This window comes from Perissodus microlepis, chromosome 9 (assembly GCF_051167445.1).
Source record: "Perissodus microlepis isolate ML-2025 ecotype Zambia chromosome 9, ASM5116744v1, whole genome shotgun sequence".
In the NCBI taxonomy this organism is placed as follows: domain Eukaryota; kingdom Metazoa; phylum Chordata; class Actinopteri; order Cichliformes; family Cichlidae; genus Perissodus; species Perissodus microlepis.
In genome coordinates this window covers 30,044,450-30,066,487 of record NC_140469.1, presented here as the reverse complement: position 1 = coordinate 30,066,487, position 22,038 = coordinate 30,044,450, and the positions used below count along the sequence as shown (strand labels likewise).

Sequence of the window (22,038 nt, the reverse complement as noted above, 5' to 3'; positions counted from 1 at the left end):
TTACTTTGGGTGGTGGTGACTAAGTAGGAAACAAGTTCCTCTGCTTCATGCAGATTAGAGCTGAGATTCACTACAAAAAGAGGCAAATCTGAAACTGAAATGTTCTCACTGGAGTTTCCACATCTCATTTAAGGAACCTGACAAACTTTATTCCACACAGAGTTCCTGCAGATCTTTGAATTTATTAAATGCTAACAATCAGTTTATCAGGGATGTCAACAGATAATTAGGTTTATATTTAACAAATGGAGCCCAAGTTACCCATTAACACAGGGGTGGGGAACTCCAGGCCTCAAGGGCGGGTGTCCTGCAGGTTTTAGATCTCACCCTGGGTCAACACACCTGAATCAAATGTTCATTACCAGGCCTCTGGAGAACTACAAGACATGTTGAGGAGATAATTTAAATCACTTTTATCTAAAACCTGCAGGACACCGGCCCTTGAGGCCTGGAGTTCCCCCACCTCTGCATTAAGGGTGTGAAATGTCACTGAGTGGATTTGAGTCACAATGTACCTCATTAAGAGCCTGGCTACGTGAGCGAGTGCAGGTGTGGGCTGAATGACTCCAACAGGAAGTCACATGTTTAAAACCCTGAAACAGACCAATCAGAAGCTGGAACTACATGTTAGCTCCAGCGTCGTTTCCTTCTGTCTTCTCTCAAACAAGAGTCACAGAACAGAATATTTAAAGGTCATTATCAGACCCATAAACTGACCCAGGGTTCATTCATCTGACAGCCAACACGTTCACACGAACAGCATCTGTCCAATCACAGGGATATTTAAATAAAGACGACGAGTTCTAGGAAAGTTTTTGTATCTTTATTTTGGGATTACTTCAATATTTCCACCAGCAATAAAAGCGAGTCTCATAGATCTGAGAGTGTGCCGTGTTTCTACTCTCAGGCTGTTCATCAGTGGTTTTATAGGTTTAATGTACACTTGTGTTTCTTTCCACTAAAGATCATAGGTTATTCTGACTACATGAAGAAAGAAAACCGACACTGGGAACAGTTTATAATATTTTAATCTGCAACACTTTGAACAACAAAAATCCCTGTAAACATTACAAAAATCAGCACCTGTGTGATCAGAGGAGAGACGTGGTCCTGTTGACAGGAAGAAGAAAAGAAAATACACCTGCAGCTTTCAGTTCGGGGAGAGCCGAGGAGCACCGCTCCCCAATCTCCTCCGTGTTCAGAGACGCTCCTCAGCCCTCCAGTCACAGCAGCGTTTACACATCTGTTCATTGATTAGAAAGCAGCTGCTACAAACATCTGGATCAGCAGTAAAAGTAAAAAACACGAAAGGTTCCTGCACAGATCGACGTGGGAACCTGCGAGTGAAGCACCAGGTTTCAGAGGCCCTGAAGTCTCCCGACGACTACAGACGACACTCCGCTCTGTGACGTTTGTAATAAATTACAGGTGAAGAAAAGGAAGGTGGAGGAGGGGGGAGGCTGGTATTGCTACGAGTTGGTCAGACTTTGGGGTCTTTCCGAGCACCAGAATTCCCACAAGAGAAGATTCACGTTGTGGAGGAAGAGGAGGAGGAATGATCAGGGAGAGTGCAGAGGAAGGAGAGTTTTTCAAAGTAAAACTCAAAACAAGTCACTGAATTATCTGACGGTTTTTTTAAGCTGTTCAGGTCATTTCAAATTCAAACAGTCCTGAGTCCAGAGTTAGACCCAAGAAAAGAAATACTGAAGTCATCAGCTTTCAGTCATTTTTTATAATAATTGTAAATATGAATTTGATCTTTTGTTACGGGTCAACAAAATCAAACTGAGATGAATTAAACCAGAGATCTCAGACTGTGGCTGAGCTCAGCTTCAGCTCGAAACAACACTGACGGCTCGTTAGTGCTGTGATTAAATCCTTAAGTTAAAGGTGGTATACAGAAGATAGAAAACGTAAAAGCTTCAGAGGCAGAGAGGATGCTGGGAAAACTTTGATTAAATGTGCGCAAGTCAAATACAAAAAACAAAAAGACTTGTTTCCTGATTAAGAGGAACCTCAGCGCGCTGCTGAGGATGCTGGGAAAACCCGACCCGAGTCAAAAAGCACTCGGACATGAAACTGAGGCTCGCCCAGATTTGAAAGGCTCGCCCGGCGGCTGCGGTCAAGTGCCTGGCTGAAGGAAAGCGGGCTGGCTTAGTTTTCACGTAAGCACCTGAAGCAGAGGCGGCGTCACAAAGCAGAGTCACGTCCAGCTGGAGGCGGACGCCGAACCTCGCTTTTCACGTCGCGATGTGTGCGAGTCACACTGCCAGAGGAATCGGAGACTGATAGAAAACGAGGCCTGGGATTAGTTTGGAGCAAATTCAGCACAAGAAAAACCACAAGAGCGACTCTACGACACGCTGCAGGACATCTTTAGGATGGATCACATCACGAGAGCCTAAACTATCAGTTTCACCTGAATCTTCATCAGTTCATCAGCCTCCTGATGAAGATCTCACCCACGGCCTTGGATTACTTACACTAAAGTAACTAACACACAAACCACTGAACTACAAAGAAATCCTGTTTTTCTCTACAGATCAAACATTAAATATCAGAACTGCCCGTTTTTGTTTTTCTGTACAGTCGTTTCTGAAGGCAGCGCGTAGACGTTCGTTTTAATGTGGAGACACGGAGACGTCGGCTTTACAGACGGCGTCCCGTCACTTTTATCACCGACTGGTTTAGTAAAGATGCACATAAACGTCTGAACCTGGACAAAGTGGAACAATCTGGACTTTAAATGAGTTCGAGTCCCTCGGTCTACAGCGTGACGACGCACCGGTGATCGTGTTTGTTTCGGCTCGTTAGTTTTGTTCCTTTGGAAAAATGCGTTAGCACCAGATCGGCCGCTGATGGAGAGCCCGGCTGGGACACAGTCAGTGCGCCCTCCACAGTGGTTGCTTCGCACGCCACCGCAGCACCACAAAGCCACTTCTACTCATGCTCAGAAGTCGCTGCAGTGTGGCGGTTAAGGACACGAGTGAACGATGGTGTCAGTTTTTAATCATCGTGTTGAAAATACATCAGTACTCAGAGGGAGAGGCTGAGGATTCGAGAACATGTCAGAGGTGCGACACCTGCTGTTCAGTGGGCGTGTCCAGCAGCTCTGACTCAAGCAAACCTGCGTCTCAGACAGATACCTGCTAATTAATGCCAGGAGCACTAATATCTTCAGAAAGATGTTTTTAACTGCATTAAAAAAGCTCCAAAATGCACGAACATGATCCAGAGGTCCAGGTCACAAACTTCAATTACAGGCTCATCTGTTAAATAAGCCACACCCCCAAATTCTAACCATAAAGAAAATCCAAACAGGCGAGTTAAACAAAAGGACCGACTCACTTTAGGAGCCTCGAGTGGAGATCACAGCGGGACCGATGTCAGTCCTGGAGGGTGATGTCTGATCTGAGCATTTCCCAACATCAGCCCAGTGAAACCAGTGAGAATGAGTTACACGCCCCACTCCACACTCACCTGTGTTAAACTTTAACTTTCTGTACTATTTACAGAATGGACGCTAACTGCTAATCTGAGCCTCCGAGCTCGACCTCTGGGCTCCGTCTGTGCTGTTAGCGGTTACTAATCGTTAGCCAGCAGTTACCTGTCTGTGGGTGCACCTGTGCACCTGCCGCCTGACAACCGACCTAGCGAACCTTAACCTCGTAACTGAAGAGTTAATCCTCTCATCCAAATTTTGTCACTTCTGGCTCAAAAACAAAGCAAAAAAAAAAATTAAACGGTGACCAAAACGCCTACACAGAGCCAACAGTCGACTTCACTAAAGCCATGTCCATCTTTAACGTACAGCTTCTTTTGTTCTTAAAATATTCCTGTTGTTTATCGACTTTGTTTTTAACGGTCAGAGCTGGTTTCAGTGTGACGCTGCTTCGTGAACGACCTCCAGATTTACAGACAGACAGTGAAGCGGCGCTCTGAGGAGTGACAGGTTCACACGACACGCACGCACGCACACACAGACACGCACACACAGACACGCACACACAGACACGCACGAGGAGTACAAACAGTCTGGTCGGCGGTGTGAAAGTGGCTGGTGGAGGATTTTGGTCCCTGAAGCTTGAACTGAGAACTTTTAAAAACAGTCGGGCTTTTTTTCTCCAGAACATTTTTACTCAAAGATGAGACAGATAAGAGATATTTATATATTTTTTGTCGGTGCGCTTTCAGCAGAGGGAAGATTTATGAATCCAAAGAGGAAGATTTGTCGACAAATCAAAGGATAAAAAACAAGTTTCTCAAAAACTCAAACAACAACAAATATCAGCTTCAAATATCCCCGGTTTGTTTTTCCTGAAGCTTTTGTGGCGTTGTGACGAATCGTCTGAGTCTCCTGAAAGTGAGGGTGTGGTTTTTTTGTTTGTTTGTTTGTTTGTGTGTGTAAGGCCTTTGTGTCACTGAAAAACACAGGAAGTCCCGGTCAGGCGATCTCCATCTCACGCTCGATCCCGACGTACTTCAGAGCGTCGGCCTGGCTGTACCTGAGGAACAGGAAACAAACCTTTAAAATGTTTTCTGATGCTAATAAGACACAAAAGCAGAAAAACTGACCGTTTTTTAACAATAATCTTAATATGCACACACGTTTTCAAAAAAGCCAGACCAAGAAAAATTTTAGGACTTGAGTTGAAGCAGCTAAACTTCTCCTCTGACTCCGCTTTTGACCGAGTGCCATCAAAAGCTGACGGCACTCCTGGTTATTCAACATCCTGACCTCTTGGAGGAGATCCAGAGTCATCACGTGACCCTTAAACAGTTTGACTGAAGAGTTAAAGACTGGCCTGACCTGGATGACAGAGAACCTTTGCACACAGACCAAAAGCTGCGTCTGTATGAGAATCAAAACTAAAGAAATCCTCCAATAAAAAGTTTCTTTAGTCAGAAAACGTCCTGAAGACATTTAAAGTACAACACGAAGAGCTCTGAGTGTGAGACACTGACTGTAGGTGATATAAGTAGATGAAGGCGTGTTCAAAGTACTTTGAAACATTAACCGAGCTGTTCTGCAGCTGGGACCTCCATGTGACCCTGATCTGTTTTACCACAAACACAGTAAAACTACTTTCATGCAGACTTAATCTAAAAAAAAAGCGATGATCGCACGATCGTCACAGCCTCGTCTCCATCGTCACTCAGATAAAACCTCAGGAGTCTTTCTCAGTCAGTGATTTGACTTTTTCTTGCATTTCATGTCCGTCACTGACCTGTAGTCGAAGAAGAGCTCCTCTCCGGTCTGGATGGCTCTCTTGGCAAAGATCCCGATCCTGTGATCGCCGTTCACCATCATCACTGCAGAGAGGAGAAGCAGAGTTACCACAGAGAGGCAGGAACCAGCAGGAAGCTCCCGCGACCTGATCTTTGTACCTTTTGCATAGCAGTTCGGGTTCACCGAGTGGTTGGCGAAGCGGATCTTGTTGCCTTTCCTCGTGGCATCAACAACAAAGTCTGGAAGGAAGAGAGCATTTCTGACTTTATCCTCAAAAACAAGAGTGGAAGAATTCATTTATTCAGCAGATCAGACGTGTTTGAGCTGAATGTAGTAAAATAAAGAAAAAAGACCTCAGATATATTTATCTGTGCTGTGTCTTACCGTTGTTCAGGTTGAACAGGAAGCTGCACATGTATTTGTCGTAGACTTTCCCTCTGCGGTCGGCTTCGTCCTGAGAGATGATCTGCAACAGAAAGTGTTGGACGTTTAACGCGCAGCTGTGAGGACATTTATTCAGCTGTGACTCCAGCACGTGCACGGTCCTTTGGGAGATGGCGCCACACAACGGTGAGCTTGACTGTGCTTTAGTAAATGAAGTCACCCAAAAACACATTACAATGTTAAAAAATAAATAAGACAAAACAGGATACTGTTTTCCTCTGGAGACACCAAACCTTCCTTTATGCAGGTAAATGATAAAGCAATGATGTAAATGGCCTCTGGCAGCGCTCTTGCAGTACCGTCACAGCCCACCAGAGGCCACAGTGAGAATCACAGCATCAGATCAAAGATTCTTCACCCTCAGAACTTCTAACCAGTTCTAAAAAAGCAGGTTAAACGACCACCATCAATCAGCCGTACCTCTCCGCAGTACTCCGAAATGAACTCGTTTTTCTGCACCGGCTCTTTGATGAAGATGCCCCAGCCGGCCACGTCTGACGGAGCGAGCAGGAGGTGCTGAGGGACGGGAACAGATCAGACGGAGCTTTTAGAACGTTTGATTTCACAATAAAATGTTTTCTTTTTAGTGAACGATGATTAAAGGCTGCACGTGTTACCTTCTTGGCGCCTCTCTGGATGGAGCAGTTCTTGCAGGACACGTTCTTGCTGTCCCAGTGGTCGGCGGCGCCGCAGGTCAGGCAGAGGTCGGGGTCGCACTCCCTCACTGCCAGGTAGCAGGGGCACTGCTTGGTGTTACACTGAGCTTTGCAGCGGCAGCCCGGGAAGCGGTTCTGACCTGCAAACACAGGAAAAACAAACCAGTGAAAACACATTCAAAGAAGATTGGTTACTTCGTTTTTCAAAATAAAAGTTCTTACACTCCGAGCTGCACTGGCAGAACTTCTCACAGAAGTTTTGCGCGGTGACGCAGGGACACGAGGAGTCGCAGGGCTGACGGGGGTGGTCACATGGCTGGTAGTTATACACGTGATTGGATGAGCCATCTGTAAGAGGTCAGATGTGGCGTTTAAGAACTGAGCGAGTTGTGTGCTTTTGATTTCTCTGAACAGCATCAACGCCCGAGCTTTGCTTCCAGTCTGTTGATGTAAAATCCTCCCATCTTCCTTTGGTTTAAACCTTACTGTCCAACCTTCCACCAACAAACTCCAGCTGTCTGATTTTCTTTGTGCCACCTCTTTATTTGTGAACACCGTAAAACAAAAACAAACATGAATGAATAATTTCTCCTTTTAAAGGGAGCTAAAACATGACAAAAAGTAGAGACGAGGGAAATGTTCATGCTTCTGCACAGGTAACATGGCGCCCCCTGCTGACCATTATAAAGAAAGCAGGATTAAAGTACTTCCAGTTTGACTTGATCTCACAGACGTGTCAGCAGATGTAATGTGTCTTTATATCTGCTTGTAAACTTTTGTGCTGCTGTGACCTCTGACCTTTCTTCAGCTGGATCTTGCGGCAGTGAGTAGCCCACAGTCTGTGCTTCCTCTTCTTCTTCCTCGGCGGCGTGTCCTCGTCTTCAGCCGGAGCGCGAGCAATGATGGCCGACTCCTTGACCCTGAACTCGTAAACCTGCAGGACCCGGTAAAGACGGCGTGTTAGACCGAGTGTCATCGTGAAGCCAGGGTCAGTTAACACGAGCTGAAACAGACGGCGGTGAGTGTGACGAACCGGCAGCTCACCTGTCTGCAGGTCTTGGTGCCTATGAGCCGCGCGATGGCGCAGTAGTTGTCGTAGTACGTCCCGATGAGGACTCTGAAGAGAGACGCCTCAGCCCCGCTCCACTCCACCGCTTCAGCCTCACTGGACAGCTTCATCTTCACGGGAGTCTGACACCGCGAGTTTCCCTCTGCACACACATCAAATCAACACTGAGGACGTTTCCAACGCCGCAGGAAATAAACCTGCATTTTGCCTCAAGGAACCAGGACTAAAGTGAAGATCTTGACAGGTCATAAACGAGGGTCCTACTTTCAGGGAAGGGTCTAACAGACAGCAGTGGTAAAGGTTTGTGTCATAAAACAAGGAGCGATGGTCTCATGGCTGAAACTGAGCTCGCTTAAATTTCCTCAGAAGGACAAACATTTCCGAGGAATCTGCGATAAACAGCCGAGGAGTGCAACCTAATTCTGAACAACCAAGAGGAGGAAGTTTGACTGCCAAGAGAAATAAGCTGGAATCTTTAGATAAAACCATAAAATAAACACTGATGTCACAGTGACTCCTGGTCAAATCGATCTCTTTGAGCCTAAATTTAAATAACTTCAAATGTCTCAGTGCACGAATATGATTGAAGTACAAGCGTCACATGACCACGTGTGCCTGCACTGTATGAAGACTCACTGCTGCTGCCTGTTGCTTTGCTTGCAAACTAGTTTGTGCAGTGATGACAGGAAGGAAGGAAAAGAGTGAGAGTCTCATAACGTTGTATAAACTCCAGGCCGTTATTGTCGTCACGTCTGCTGTTTACATCGAGTGTTTGTGACTTTATCTGCAGCACCTTTGAAGTGCAAACAATCATCTGTGATCTGTGCTGTCAAACAAACGTCCCACAACAAGGGGGCTGCATGCAGAGGGGAAGACCCAGCTGGTAACAAGAACATCGCTCCAGCGTTCAGCCTCTCATCGGTGAACCGCAGGCACGGTGCAGGTTACTGCACGGATGAAGAGATGCTCGACTCAAAGAGCCTCATAGAGAGAAAAAGCTTCACAGGAGCAGAAGGATCTCTTCTACAGTCTGGGCTAATCGCAGTTTTAAAGTCTTGATGAAGCAGCAATGTTACAGTCTTTGTTTAAAAGGGGCTCAGGAACAGACATTACTCCAGCTGGTGGTTTTTATTAATCCAAAGTCCTAAATTAGCATCAAATGAATGTGCCTGCTGTTTGGGAATCGCCCTCCTCAGAGGAAATAACTTTAACTTCCCAGGAAAAAGAATTCCTGAGAGATGAAGTTTGAGGTTCTCTGGATGGAGTCTGCTGTCTCTGTGTGCTCCAGTGTTAAATTCTGCTGCCAACTCTTTCAAAGATCTATTAAGGACAATAAGGGACATAAACAGAAGTCTTAATGTCCCATCAGAGCTGTAATTAGAACGGCGAGGGAGGAGATGTGATGTCAGCTTTTTAATAGCTTCATGAAAATAAACAGAACTGTTGCTGCGTCAGCAGATTCATTGACTCCAATCTCTGAGGTCATCGCTGCTCTGAACCCTACGCTTCACAGGCAGAAACGTTCCTGTTAGGTTTGATGGACAAACAGAGACTCTGCGTCTTCTCGTCCTGCAGACGGACGTCTGTAACCCTGTTAACATTAAACTTCTACCGTCTGTAATAACCGCCCGTCTGCACCTGAGCTGCTGGTGGTCTCGTCCTTCTTGTCCTCGTCGTCTTTGTCGTTGTCTCGCTCGTCCTCTTTGCTGCCCTCGCGGTCGCTGTCCGTGTCTTTGGTTTCAGAGGACACCGTGGGGGTGCTGGGCCGGCTGTTACTGTTGCTGTTGGGCAGCCGACCGCGGCGCCGGCCCCCGTTACGCTTGGAGGGCGTCTTTGCCCGCTCGGTTCCCACGCCTGTGGCGTACTCCCTCATCATGCCGTCCTGAGGAAGCAACAGGAAGCGTGTTAATATATTTTATAACTTTGTAGATTCTGTTTCAGTTTAAAAGAAAAGCAGCGACTCGCCTGCGCCAGGTCCATGTAGCAGTCGACGCCACACGGGTTTTTGTCCACCAGGTTCTCCAAGTTCTTCCGCTTGTACGTGTTGGGAGTTGCATGGAAAGCTAAAAGAGACACGAGAGAGATGAGTGCTTCTAGGAGCCTCTTACAGTATATATATATATATATGATGCAATTCCTGTAAGTAAAAACAACATTTGTGCCAATATGAAAATGAAAAAGAGGAAAAAAAGCTGCTCGTGTTTCAGCGTCGATCACATGACGTGTCCAGCAGTGTTTATAACATCATCAGCACAGAGTCGAGCAGAGTCTTCACTGATGCTTTTTAGGATGTGATGTTTTATTCTTTACTTTACTGACACGATCAAACTAAAGGAATCATTACCACAAGTTATTTTATGACTGTCAGATTTTTAATGTCAAATTTCAAAGAGGTCTCAAGATCATTTCTATACTCAACACAGGATTCACAATGGACTAAACTTAAAACTCAATGTCTAAAAGAAATATTTTATATAACTGAATGAATTAAAAAAAAAGTGTCTTTAGAGAAACACAAAGAAATGACAAAAAATTTAATATACATAAATCTGTCAACACAACAGCCTGATGAGACGTCGGTCTGAGTCACATGTCTGTATTTTACTTTCAACCTCTTACATTTGGTCTGTAAGCAGTTACTGTAGGTTTGCTACTTTTTCTATTAATTTGATATAATAACCATCATCATCATCACCACTTTGACTATTACTGCTAATAATAATTAGAATAAAACCAATTCTGAAAATAATAAGAATCAAGCTATATGTAAACACGTCAAACGATGAAAACTGAGCACAGACTAAAATCAAGTTAAATAAATAAAATAAGAAACGTCGACCTCACTGCAGAGTTTAGAGGCGTCGTGTCGGCTGGCTGGACTATGAGTTATGTAAAGTTTTTATTTCATTAAAACTTCAAAGATAATGTTTGATAACTTTTGGGGAACAGAGTGAACTTCTTGGTTTTCAGATGGGAACATATCAGAAACTGATGGAAGGTGAGCTGCAGATGTGATAAATAATGCCTAACGTCACTCTGCAGGCTGATGTGACCACATCACACAGTGACAGTTAAACAGATCTCTGAGGTAGCAGTCCAGCCTGTATAACCAGGAACTGCTCTGAAGTGTATTTATTGTGTACTAACGGTGGAGGAAGCAGTCGTATTTGAAGCAGCGTCTGCAGAACAGAGTGTGGAAGGAGTGCAGGCTCTGCTCGCGCTGCACGGAGCGAGCGTTCGGACCGTCGATATTCGGCGTGCATTCAGGCGGCAGGGCGCCGGGCAGCTGCTGCTCAGTCAGCTCCTTGTACCTGAGAATACAAACACGCACACGAGAGAGATCAAATTTACTTAAGTCAGATGAACGCAGTGAGACAAACGCACGCATCACTGATTTATCAGGTTAAAACATCCCTCATCAGTTTGTTACTGTAAAGCTGCTCTGTGCTGTAACACTGTCTCACAACAGAGACCTGAACGTAAACAGGAAACACCTGGTGTTGTGTAACAATGGATTTAAGAGTCACACCCACAAGAACTAAAGTCTGTCAGGTTAAAGATATAAATCCATAAACCAAAACAGCAGATTTAAACTCTCCACCCGTCTCCTCCTATAACATTTAACATGAACAGAAATTGATATTAAGTTTATTAAAGTACTCCACAGCTCTGCAGAGACACTGATGAATGCAGTACAGTGCGCGCACACACACACACACGCGCAGACGCGCGCGCACACACACACACGCAGACGCGCGCACACACACACACACGCAGACGCGCGCGCACACACGCTTTGTGAGATTTGCTGTCACAACAACAGAGGAGCTGTGAGTCAAAGTTCAGCCACTAAATATTCTGGTTTAGTACCAAGTGGGTCAAAACAAAAGTAACTGACTCCAGTCTGTGCACTAATGCTCCAGCTAACACATGCATGAGGTTTACATGTTTCTGAAAAATGATTTTATGTTTATGAACTGATCCAAATTAACGTGATGTGTTTAACCCTTTATGGCCGCTCATTTTGTGCGACTCTTTTTAAAGCGGTAGAAGTGCAACCACGTAAGCACGATAATGGTTTTGCATATGAAACTGGAGGAATTGTACTTACAACTTATGGCATCAGCTTGTCCTAAGTCACGGTTTCCTTCCACATATAACTTTGCAAAAAATGCGTAAAAAGCATTTGCAGCAACAAAAACATAATATTCCAGAAACACGCTTTGCCGATCTGATCAGCTGTTAATAGCACTTCCTACACTGGAGCAGACATCAGCACGAACTATCTGATGTCCGCCATTACCTGCCAAAACCGGAAGTGACATCATATTTTGTGGTAAACGTAGTTTTTCCCCTTCAGAGCCTTATAAGCCTATACTGGTGATTTTCTGTGTAGTTTCTGGGATGATTAGAACGCCAAAAAGTTCCGGAAATAGTTTATTTTGTTGCACATGCTGCTTTTTTTTTTTTGCAAATTTGCATTATTATATTAAATTTCCTTTTTCCTGCAGCATATAAAATTTGGTGTATCATAAAAATAAAACTATGAAGACACTCAAAACACATTTCCTGTGGTTGGAAACTATTTTGTACAATCTTTTTGCATTGCAAAATTTTCTCTAACAAGAAATATGTGTTTAAAAAAAAAAAAAAAAAAAGATTTTCAATTTTTTTTAGTTCATTGCACTTTTTGGCTATTTTTGTAGTTGCTATGGACTTAGTGCAATCATATTATTAGAATCTGGTATAATGGTTGTACTGAGGTATAGCAACTTGAACTACTCCCAAAAATGGCACTACAGCATATAAAATATAATATAAGCTCTGGTGGATTTGGTTCTGTGGTGAGTCTTGAAGTATTAAATTGAAATTAAGTCAAATCTCGAGTTGAGTATTGTACAAATACTTTAAAGTACATATAAGACAAACTGCTGCTCTTATATTTTGTATATATTTTATATCGTAATCAACATTTTAAACACTTAAGAACAGGTTAATGTTTTTATAATTAAAAGTTTGTTTGCTGAGGCATGAACAGTAAATAAGCAACAATCAAGTAAACAAACAGAAAATATGGAACAGACCATCAGCTAAACAGTTATTTTAAATACTGGATCATCCTGAACAACATCAGTATTACTGATATATTTTTTTAAAAAGCAGCTCATGATTGTCTGTGTGTGTATTTACAGAATGAATCAAAGTGGTCCTGAAAGGCTTCCAAGACACAAACAGTCTAAAATCAGACCTGTCCTGATGTTTCCTCGTACAGAAAACGTGCATCGCCCTTAATGATGCACGCCATCATCAGTTTGTCTCAACATTAGCACTCATCTGTGTGTGTGTGTCCTCTTTAGCTCACACATGAGACAGCCGTGGCTGTAGGAAGCACACATCTGACGTTTTGGCAAAATTAACAACCACACTACGACAACATCACGCCTGAGTCCATCTGAGCAATGACTGGATTCATCTTCTCCAGTGACACAACATGCAGCAATCTCAGCACTAACTGGACTTTGAGTTCCAAACACCAGTGAGATCACCTGCTGTCAACACGCCCTTTAAAGTCATCGCCTCGTCCCATTCGACCAAAGCGCCAAAACAGGACTTCTTGAAATCTCTCGAGAGGAGATCAACTTGAGACCAGGTGCTTTTTATGTTTATGGATAAATTCTTTGACCTTCTTTCATTACACATATTAGAATGAGTTCCTCTGTTATCGTCACAGCACTGACTCACTCGCACACAAACAAACCCACTGACTTTTCTTTGAGCTCCTCGGGGGAGCCCTTGTCGGGGAACATGGAGGAGATGGCCTCAAAAATCTTGTCAGAGGGAAACTTCTTGCTGGTGTCATTGTTGGTTCGGCCTGGAGACGACACACACACGCTTTCCATCAGGACACAAAACTGTCAGTGTGAGCTGGACCAGAGTGTAGTTTCCCCTGAATGCTACCCCCTTACAGCAGGTCAGCACAAACACGTCTTCATTCACCTTCATTGGTTATTACAACTGCAGTACAGCTCCAACATCTCAGGACTTACTCTCATTGTTAACAAGCCCGTCCTTGCGGGGGTCCTCTGGGTGCTCTTTGCCATCACACACGTCCATCTTGTCCACTTTAAAGTCCTGCTCTTCCTCCTCCTCATCATCCTCGTTGTCACTGTACTGTGCCAGAGCATTGACCAACTCGACGAAGATCTCGTCGTTGATGAAGCCACACTCTGCAAAACACAACACACAGGATAAATAGTTTTACAGAGCAGCAGAGGAGCCGTTTCTCTTTCTACTGAGACGACGACGTAGAAAACAAACAAACATACAAAGCAAATATTCATCCCACTGTTTTCCTGATGAGACACCACACTGACCAACCACACACGAGCACGTTCACATTCCTGGTTTTGCGGTTTCTCTCCGATGTTGAGGGAGGACAGCAAACAGCTGTGCTGCATCAGCTCTCACATTACAAACTGCTGTGCAGAGTTTTGATAAAACTTTTAATCTCTGCTAGTTTTTTCTATCCCAAATACTCAGAAATCTCTCTTTCAGAAACTTTGGAGCACGCCCACACAGGAGCCTGAGTTTGACAAGAAGCCATGCAAGCACCGAGCAGCACAGGACTTTCAGCTGCGTTGCTACAACGATCTGTCACATTAAGTGATACTCAATCGTATTGGAAAACAACCAAAACTGATTACAGAAGGTAATTGTGGAAAAAGTTAATTACTAGACTTCCTGAATTCAGTTTTGTTTTTATTCCTAATGGAAAACTCTGACCAGCACATTTGTTTCGAGTCTGAATGCAAAGTGAAATGTTGATTCCAAAAGAAACAGCAAAACAACTTTGTTCCTCAGAGCAGTGGCGCTGTGACTGCACAAAATGTTACGCACAAAATATTTATGTTCTGCACCAATGCTTGGTAGCAACTCATTTTCATAGGGAAATGAGTGCATATGAAAAGGAAGGAAAAAAAATCCATCATCTGTGCACAAAGTTTAACACACCACAGCTAACAGATGGTACAGATGACCGACTACCTCAAGAAATAAAGTATTGCCAGAAAAATCCATCGTATGGTTCCAGCAGGTTGAGCTCTCAGGAAAAAGGTGGCTAATGCTAACAAGGCTCCAGAAGCCAAACATCCACCCTGACAGACACTTTGCCTGCTTCAACAAAATGACCCATATGTTTATGGAAGCAGCTTAATGCTAACAGAGAGGAGAAACGCCAACATTTCAAATGGTTTTTCCTGTTGCCAAGCTAGGTCTAGATCCTGCAAATGAGCTGTTAAAAAATGCAATCACAACAAAAAACGATGAAAAGTTAGAGGCTCCTGTGTTCATGTACGACTCGAAATTATTGTCTTGTTCTTGTTCTGACAAACTGCTGCCGTACAGTCGTTTTTAAACCATTTTTCTGCCACAAACAAAGCGCTTTGATCCATCAGCTTATTAGTCACATTTCAGTAACTGTTTTTGCTGCCTTCAGACTGATTATCAGATGTAGTTTCATTAATTACTACTTTGGCTCTCAAACCATTTGCTCCTGTGCCCACTGACCCTCACCTCTGTCTCCGTGGACTTTGCCGTCATAGTTCTTGATGAGCTCTTCGATGAAAGTCCCGTCCTGGTCGAGGATCTCGTCTCCCATGTAGGGAATGTTATGGAGCACCGTCTCATCCTCCACCTGCAGGAGGAAACCCAGAAACGTCACACACACAGCTTCTCAGCCACCTGTGACTGTAGTATACTGTACTGAAACCCAGCCTCAGCTGTTTACAAAGTGTAGCTTTTAAAGCTTTGTACGCACCATGAAGTTTTGCTGTAGCGGCGACCAGGAGTACATGACCGGGACCGAGGCCACGGCGTTCAGAGTCTTCAGGGGGATGACCTGTCGAGGGAACTCGGAGAAGCCGCTCTCCACGGTGCACTGCAGAGGAAGCGTGCGTTACAGTCAGGACACCGCCCTCTGAGCCTTTAGAGTATTTTTATTTTTGATACCAGTATCAACCGCTCACCTCTCGAGTCCCTCGTAAGGAGCTGACCGACGTCATGATGTGAACGGGCTGGATTCGCCGGGTTTTCCACTCCTGGTTCAAAATGTCAGTTCGCTCCATGATTTTCTGACGGTTGCTGTTGAACATGCTCTGTGACAGTTAAAGGAAATTTATATCAATGCGCAGAACAAAACACAGGGCCAGCTTCACTCTCCCTCAGCGTTACCACCCGCAGAGATCGTACCTGTGCAGGTGAGCCAGGTGACCATTTTAGCAAATAAACAGCACATGGCGAAGCCTTTATATGGACCTTTAGTTATGTAAACTTTAATTTGGATCAGCTTTAATTTTAATTTCTGACGGAAAAAGGTTAAAGGAGCCATAACGTCACTAACGAGACCTAAATCTGTGAGAAACTGCTGCTGTGAAAACAACTTAAAGTACTGAAAACGTTACGTAGTGAGACAAAAGCACAGTCATCCATCAGACTGCTGATAACCATCTCTTCTCCATTTTAACACCATTTATAGGACAACTCTCAGAGAGCCAATCACAGAGTTTACAGCCCCGGCTGGTCTAATCAGTCAAAGCAATCACCGGCCTAAACACCGTGGGACACTTCCTGTTTCCACTTTCATGATTAAAAACTTTGGGCGAATAAATAAATCTGTTCTTTACCCCAAAACGGCAAAACAACCTCAGCTAGTGCTCTTAAAAAAATAAAAACTATAGTCAAACAGACCCAACTTCTCTTAATAACTGCAGCATGAATGCTGCTGTGTGTGTGTCTGTGTGTGAGTGCGTAAACAAACCTTGACCTCGTCGGCCCGTCTGAAGCGTTTCAGCTGCCGAAGCCTCATGTACTCAGACTTCACCCTCCTCTTCCAGCAGGCGGGGCCTTTCTCCGAACGCTTCCCAGTCAGCACCATGATTCACCTGCAGCCAGACAGGAAGATATTAGGGATCCTGAACACGACACCTTCATGTCTCATATTTTCACACTTTTCTTGACTGGACTGTAGGGCCAAAACACTTTATCTATATAATTTAATAACTTAGGCATAAAATGTTCCTCTTGGCACAACCCAAACTTGGATCTGGTGCCCCAGACATGCAAACCAAACATACATTTGTTAAGATAATAAACTTCACCTCGAGTCCAACAATCAGAGCCAACCTCTGATTTTCCTTTCTTTCAACAGCTGATGTAAAAATGATATGCTGCAAATCAAACGTCTGAAACCTCGCAGCCAGCATTCAAATCCCTTCTGTTCAATCTCACGTTACCATTCAAGTGCCAACCCTGGAGAGATTCAAGCACAGGTGGATTACTTCCTCGCACCTCCTCTGCCAAGTCCTCGTTCTCATCCTTTCTTTTAATGACTGTGTGTGAATGACAGCAGTCGTCTGTCGATCCATCTGCTGCCCGGCAGTCAGTCAGTAACCGTGAGTCTCTGACTCAAACCTCACACTTTAGATTAGACGTGACAGACGGCCGTCATGGAGATGTGGATGACTGAACCGGCCTGGCACATTTCACAGCACAGAAAATAAAAAGAGATACACTGAAGCCCCTTTGGACAAGTTAAATGTGCTGGGATGTTCATACAGTAAACTCACTGCTGTGTCTTATTAGTATTTAAAACGTGGACAGATTATTAGGCACCGTCTCAGTAATGCATATAATCAGTGACTCCCTAAAACAGGCGATTATAACCTTATTTAAGGGTTGGATTTGCGCACAAAATGGAGCAAGACTATCACTGTCCATTTAATCCCGTACGGGTTGGGTGATTGGACGAATATATGGACTATTGACGATGGGCTCAGCCTCAGTGGGCACCAGATCCAAGTTTTTACAAGGGCCATTTATTTATTTATTTGCCCATGAGTAAGTTTGCTAATAATGATGGAGCTAATAGAAGCAGTCAACAGCAAATAAATAAATAATAGCGCCGTTTTAACAGCACCCTCTTTCATCTGCGAGCAAATGCCCCCACCTCAGAGTGCGCCCAAATGCTTGTTGATGGAGCTGCAGAAGCTGGTGATAGCCTAGCATAGTCAGCTGGATGGTGGACACGTACATGCTCATGCAAGTTAGTCGTGCTTGAGTACTTTGCTCACACTATACGTCTGCAGCACACCGCTTTGGTTACATCCTTAGGTTCACCTCTTTCATCTAGTTTAAAGCCAAAGAAATCCCAGAATGGTGACTTTATATTTTTTTGTGCTGTCAGCGCTAACACGCCGTCATCATGACTAACACGATTAACAATTAACCCATCTGGATCCCAGACTGAGTCAAAATCCCTGAAATGTCCCCGTCAACGCATTTCGGCAGTTTGTCCCAATTTTGTTCATTCTGCGCTCCAGATGTGTTGGGAGCGTTAACAATTGTAATTGTGATGACAGCGTTCAAGCAGTGTTAACGCTGACAGCGTTTTTTTGGGAAACTAGTTTGTCCATGTTTGGACTTATTCTGTGTTGTAAACGCACAAATCAGTTCGTGCATGATTACATTGCCCCGCCCATCAAAAAAAGTGTGCGCATGCGCAAATATATCCCCCATCAGTGATTGTTGGACTGACGATTGGAAAATTGTTACATATCGTCCAACCTTAGTACGGATATACCGGGATTGGTAAACTGTGCTTGCTTTTCCTGTACAGATGTGAGGGAAAGAAAATCACCAATGATGCTATAAAACTATTTTCTAATCAGCCTGTAAATGTCTGAGAATTGAGGAGAGCAGCTGCTGGACTTTCTGGAGAGGAATGTTTTCCCATTTCTGTCAAAGGAATCTAGCTGCTCAACAGGTCTGGATGGTCTTTGTTGTGTTGTTTGGTTCATTATCCTCCAAACGTTGAGCATGAATTATGGTGAGAAAGGTCTGGACTGCAGGCAGGCCACTTCAGCACCGGACTCAGTGTTCATATTTCTAGTTTCATAGGCACGAGTGGACCCCCACATCATCATGGAAGCAGACTTTGAACTGATGACAAACTGAATGCTTCCTCTCTCTTTTTGTTCCAGAGAATGTGAACTCTGTGTTTTACAAAAATAATTTCAAATGTCATTACCTGACCTCAGAACAGAAAAAGTAACTGCCCCCCTTGTAAGTCATGAACAAACTGGGAATAATCACATTTCTTGGAAAGTCCCAATCACTTTCACTAGCCACACCCAAACCTGAGTCAAGAAATCACTTAAACAGAACCTGTTTGTCAAAGTGAAGGAGGATAAAGATCTCCAAACTCAACACATCACGCTACAGTCTAGAGACATGGCTGCAAAACAAAGTCACAGACATCTACCAGTCTGGAAAAGAATACAAATTTCTAATGCTTTGGGACTCACGAGAACAGTAAGAGCCATTATCCACAAATGGAGAAAACTTGGAACAGCACTGAACTTTCCCAGGAGTGCATGGCCTACCAAAATTACTCCAAATTACTTGGCAGCTCATCCAGGTTGTCACAGGAAAAAAACAAAACAAAACAGAACATCATCTAAAGAACTGCAGGCCTCACTTGTCTCTGGTGAGCTCAGAATTCATGAAAATATTCTGGACTGATGAGACAAAAGCAGAACTTTGATTCCCATTACATCTGTCATCAAACTAACAGCACATCATCAAAAGAACATCTTATCAATATTCAAACAAGGTGGCAGTATTAATGATGGTCTGGGGCTGCTTTAGGACCTGGACAATTTGCCATAATTAATGGTACCATAAATTCTGCTCTCTATCAGAAAATCCTGGAGGAGAAGGACACTTAGTTTATGCAGCAGAACAATGATCCAACACACCAGCAAGTCCACCTCTGTTGCTTTGGAACAATCTTCCTCTTCACATGGTTTTTCAGTCCAGATCGAAGACCTATTTTTAATCTCTGGCTTTTAACTCTGTGGGTGACTGACACTTTTATTAATTTTATTGTCTTGCCAAGATTCTATATTATTATTATTTATTGTTGTATTGTTCAGCACTTTGGTGTGTTTTTAAAGTGCTATATAAATTAATGATGATGATCATGAATGGTTCAAAAAACCCAAAATGCATGTTTTGGAGCGGCCTAGTCAAAGTCCTGACTTAAATCAGACTTAAATAAATCACTGCAAACATTTGACCTTCAAGAGTTGCAGATCAAGTTTTTAAGTTTTGTGGGCAATTACTTTTTTTCACAAGGGACCAGCTTGGTTTGTATAGATTTATTTATCTTAATAAATTAAATCATTATTATTATTATTCATTTACAAAATGCATTTTCTATTTACTCAGGTTATCTTTTGTCCAACAATAAAAATGTATTGACGATCTGAAATAAGTAACTGTGACAAATGGAAAAAAAAATAGAAAGAAATTGTGAAAGGGGGAGTTAATTTATCACAGTTCTGTATATCATTCTTTTATGTACAGTCTGTGGATGAACAGCAGCCACTGTCACCTATAAATAAACAGCACAATAACCCCACCATCTTACCAAGCTTGTCTCCCCTCACAAACCCAGCACAGGTCGGGCTCTATCCAAAACCTGCCACATGACTCTCAAGATGACTTTTGACTAACAGGTGAAACTCAAGCTTCCTGTCATGTGTCAGCAGCACAAACTTCTATTCTTTTTGGTCTAGGCGATGTTATGAGTTTTATAGTGAGGGAAGTGGTTGAATATCGCCCCCGCAAGGCTTCTAGGCAAACAAGAGGGAAGCTTTTTTACTTTTATCAATGTGACAATCTCCTAACTTAAAGTGACACTTACTTTTAACACCACCTTCAGCCCCAGTTTCACAATAAAACCCTCAAAAGCTTGAACAAAAAACGAAAGAAAATTAAATGAGAGGTACTAAAAATTATACATCAAAGAACTGTACCAGCCTTTTTCTGTGAGCTAGCTTCGAGCTAACGATAGCTTGCGGATGTCGTGCCAAGTTTGGCTCCCCTCAAAATGTGCTTCCCCTTAGCCCAGAAAAGGGCTCACAAAGGTCCCAGAACACGAGTGGACGGTGGATCCATCGGAATGATTACCCCCCTCCGAGTGATTTGAAAAAAAAACGACGGCTTCTTTATAAGCTAGTAAATATTTACGGGGATACAAGAATTGGCACGGTACCCCGGCGAGCTAGCTAACAGTTGGCGAGTTAACAAAGATTGAGGCGCCCAAGAGCACAAAGAGCAGCCCACAACAAAAGCCCCGTGAACACAGCCACGGACACTGACAGCTTCTCTCACCTCCACCCGAGCCTCTGGCCTCATCCAACGGAGCGATCCGGATCGATGCGACAAACACGGGCAAAGTCGTCCTTTGTGCTGCAGATTAGCTCGCTCCGTGTTACGGCTAGCTGTAACGTTAGCTCGGTGGCTAGCTAGCAGTTTAACTCAGGAGGAGGGAGCGACCGAGCTCGCGCAACACCCGGCTTCACGCACCCAGAGCCGGTAAATGAAATAACTCACACCGGCTCCTTCGCTCCAAGGCTGGTTAGGACACATAAACTGTGCGTCTATGAGGGACAGTCGCACCGTTTGGTGTCAGCCTGCTTGTAAAAAGTTATTTGGATTTCAATGTTTCCGCCTAGGCAACAGCGACTCTGTTCAAACTGCTCCTCCGCCTCACCGCCCACTACGGCTGCGGCGGATTCAAGAGGCGCCAAACGTCTAGGCCAATCACAGAACCCGATGTTAGGGTTTCCTGAGTGAGTCCTACGCGATAGGTCGAATGATATAAAAGTGTAGCCAATGAAATGTGGAGCTGAGCTGGGGGCCCTGTGGCGGGGACATGTGGACAGCTTCTCTTTGTTCTCTCTTGTCAACGGAAGAAAAAACAAAATATGCAAATACACAATTTGACAGTTAAGTTAATAATATTTATGCATGACGTTTGAAATCAAAGCGGTGTCTCTGAAGCCTGACAGCTGTCACAGCCGTGGGGCTAAACTAAAACACTTATATAAAAAAGGTTATCGATGGATTTAAGGGCATAGGAGAGGCGACAGACAGCGCGTCGTCTCGTGCAGAACATCTCAGGTTTCAGCAGGTGTGTGAGCGTCTCAGTGTGTCCAGAACAAGGAAACATGACGGCTGAACGGGTTTATTGAATGAATGAGAGACTCCAGTGCCACAGCCAGCAAGGGCAAGGGTCTCCAAGTTTATTAAGCCACGCCCCTCCGACCAGCGATTGGATGACGCTTCGAAAACGTCCGCATGATGCATTCACTGCCAGCGGAAACAGAAAACACAGCCGACAGATTAAAAGCATCATTAAAAAACAATTATGTATCATTTCAAATCTTTAAGAGTAGTACAAAAAAATAAAATGTATATAAAATGTATAAGAATGTTTTAATGCATTGATTTTTTTAATACGTTATACATTACTTTTAATAATAATAGGGAGGGAGATGAAGAAAGCAGACTGGAATACTAATAGGTTACGTGACTTGGTAAACATAGAGTGGATGAAGAGTGCAAAGGTCGTCCAGATGACATACCTGATGGAAATTTGTAGGAGAGAGGGTGGTGGACTGTTTTTTTTAACTAGATGGTTTAACACAATCCTGGAGAGAGTGAGGGGATACCTGAGGTATGGAGAAAAATGTACTTGTATTGTTTTTTAAGAAGAAGGTTGATGTGCAGAGCTG

General features: G+C 43.8%; 1 protein-coding gene across 1 annotated transcript; it reads right to left on the bottom strand.

Moving 5' to 3' along the window:
• Positions 1–1,010: 1,010 nt before the first annotated feature.
• On the bottom strand, positions 1,011–21,039 carry ezh2 (enhancer of zeste 2 polycomb repressive complex 2 subunit). Its single transcript, XM_084940015.1, has 19 exons — positions 20,633–21,039; positions 16,215–16,338; positions 15,424–15,552; positions 15,216–15,335; positions 14,972–15,092; positions 13,447–13,626; positions 13,166–13,271; positions 10,547–10,710; positions 9,365–9,462; positions 9,038–9,281; positions 7,375–7,541; positions 7,129–7,264; positions 6,553–6,678; positions 6,292–6,470; positions 6,095–6,190; positions 5,615–5,696; positions 5,389–5,469; positions 5,229–5,313; positions 1,011–4,505 (listed from the first exon to the last, which is right to left on the bottom strand). The coding sequence occupies exons 2-19, from the start codon at positions 16,329–16,331 to the stop codon at positions 4,445–4,447; spliced, it is 2,292 nt and encodes a 763-aa protein (XP_084796141.1). The 5' UTR covers positions 16,332–16,338; positions 20,633–21,039; the 3' UTR covers positions 1,011–4,444.
• Positions 21,040–22,038: the final 999 nt, after the last annotated feature.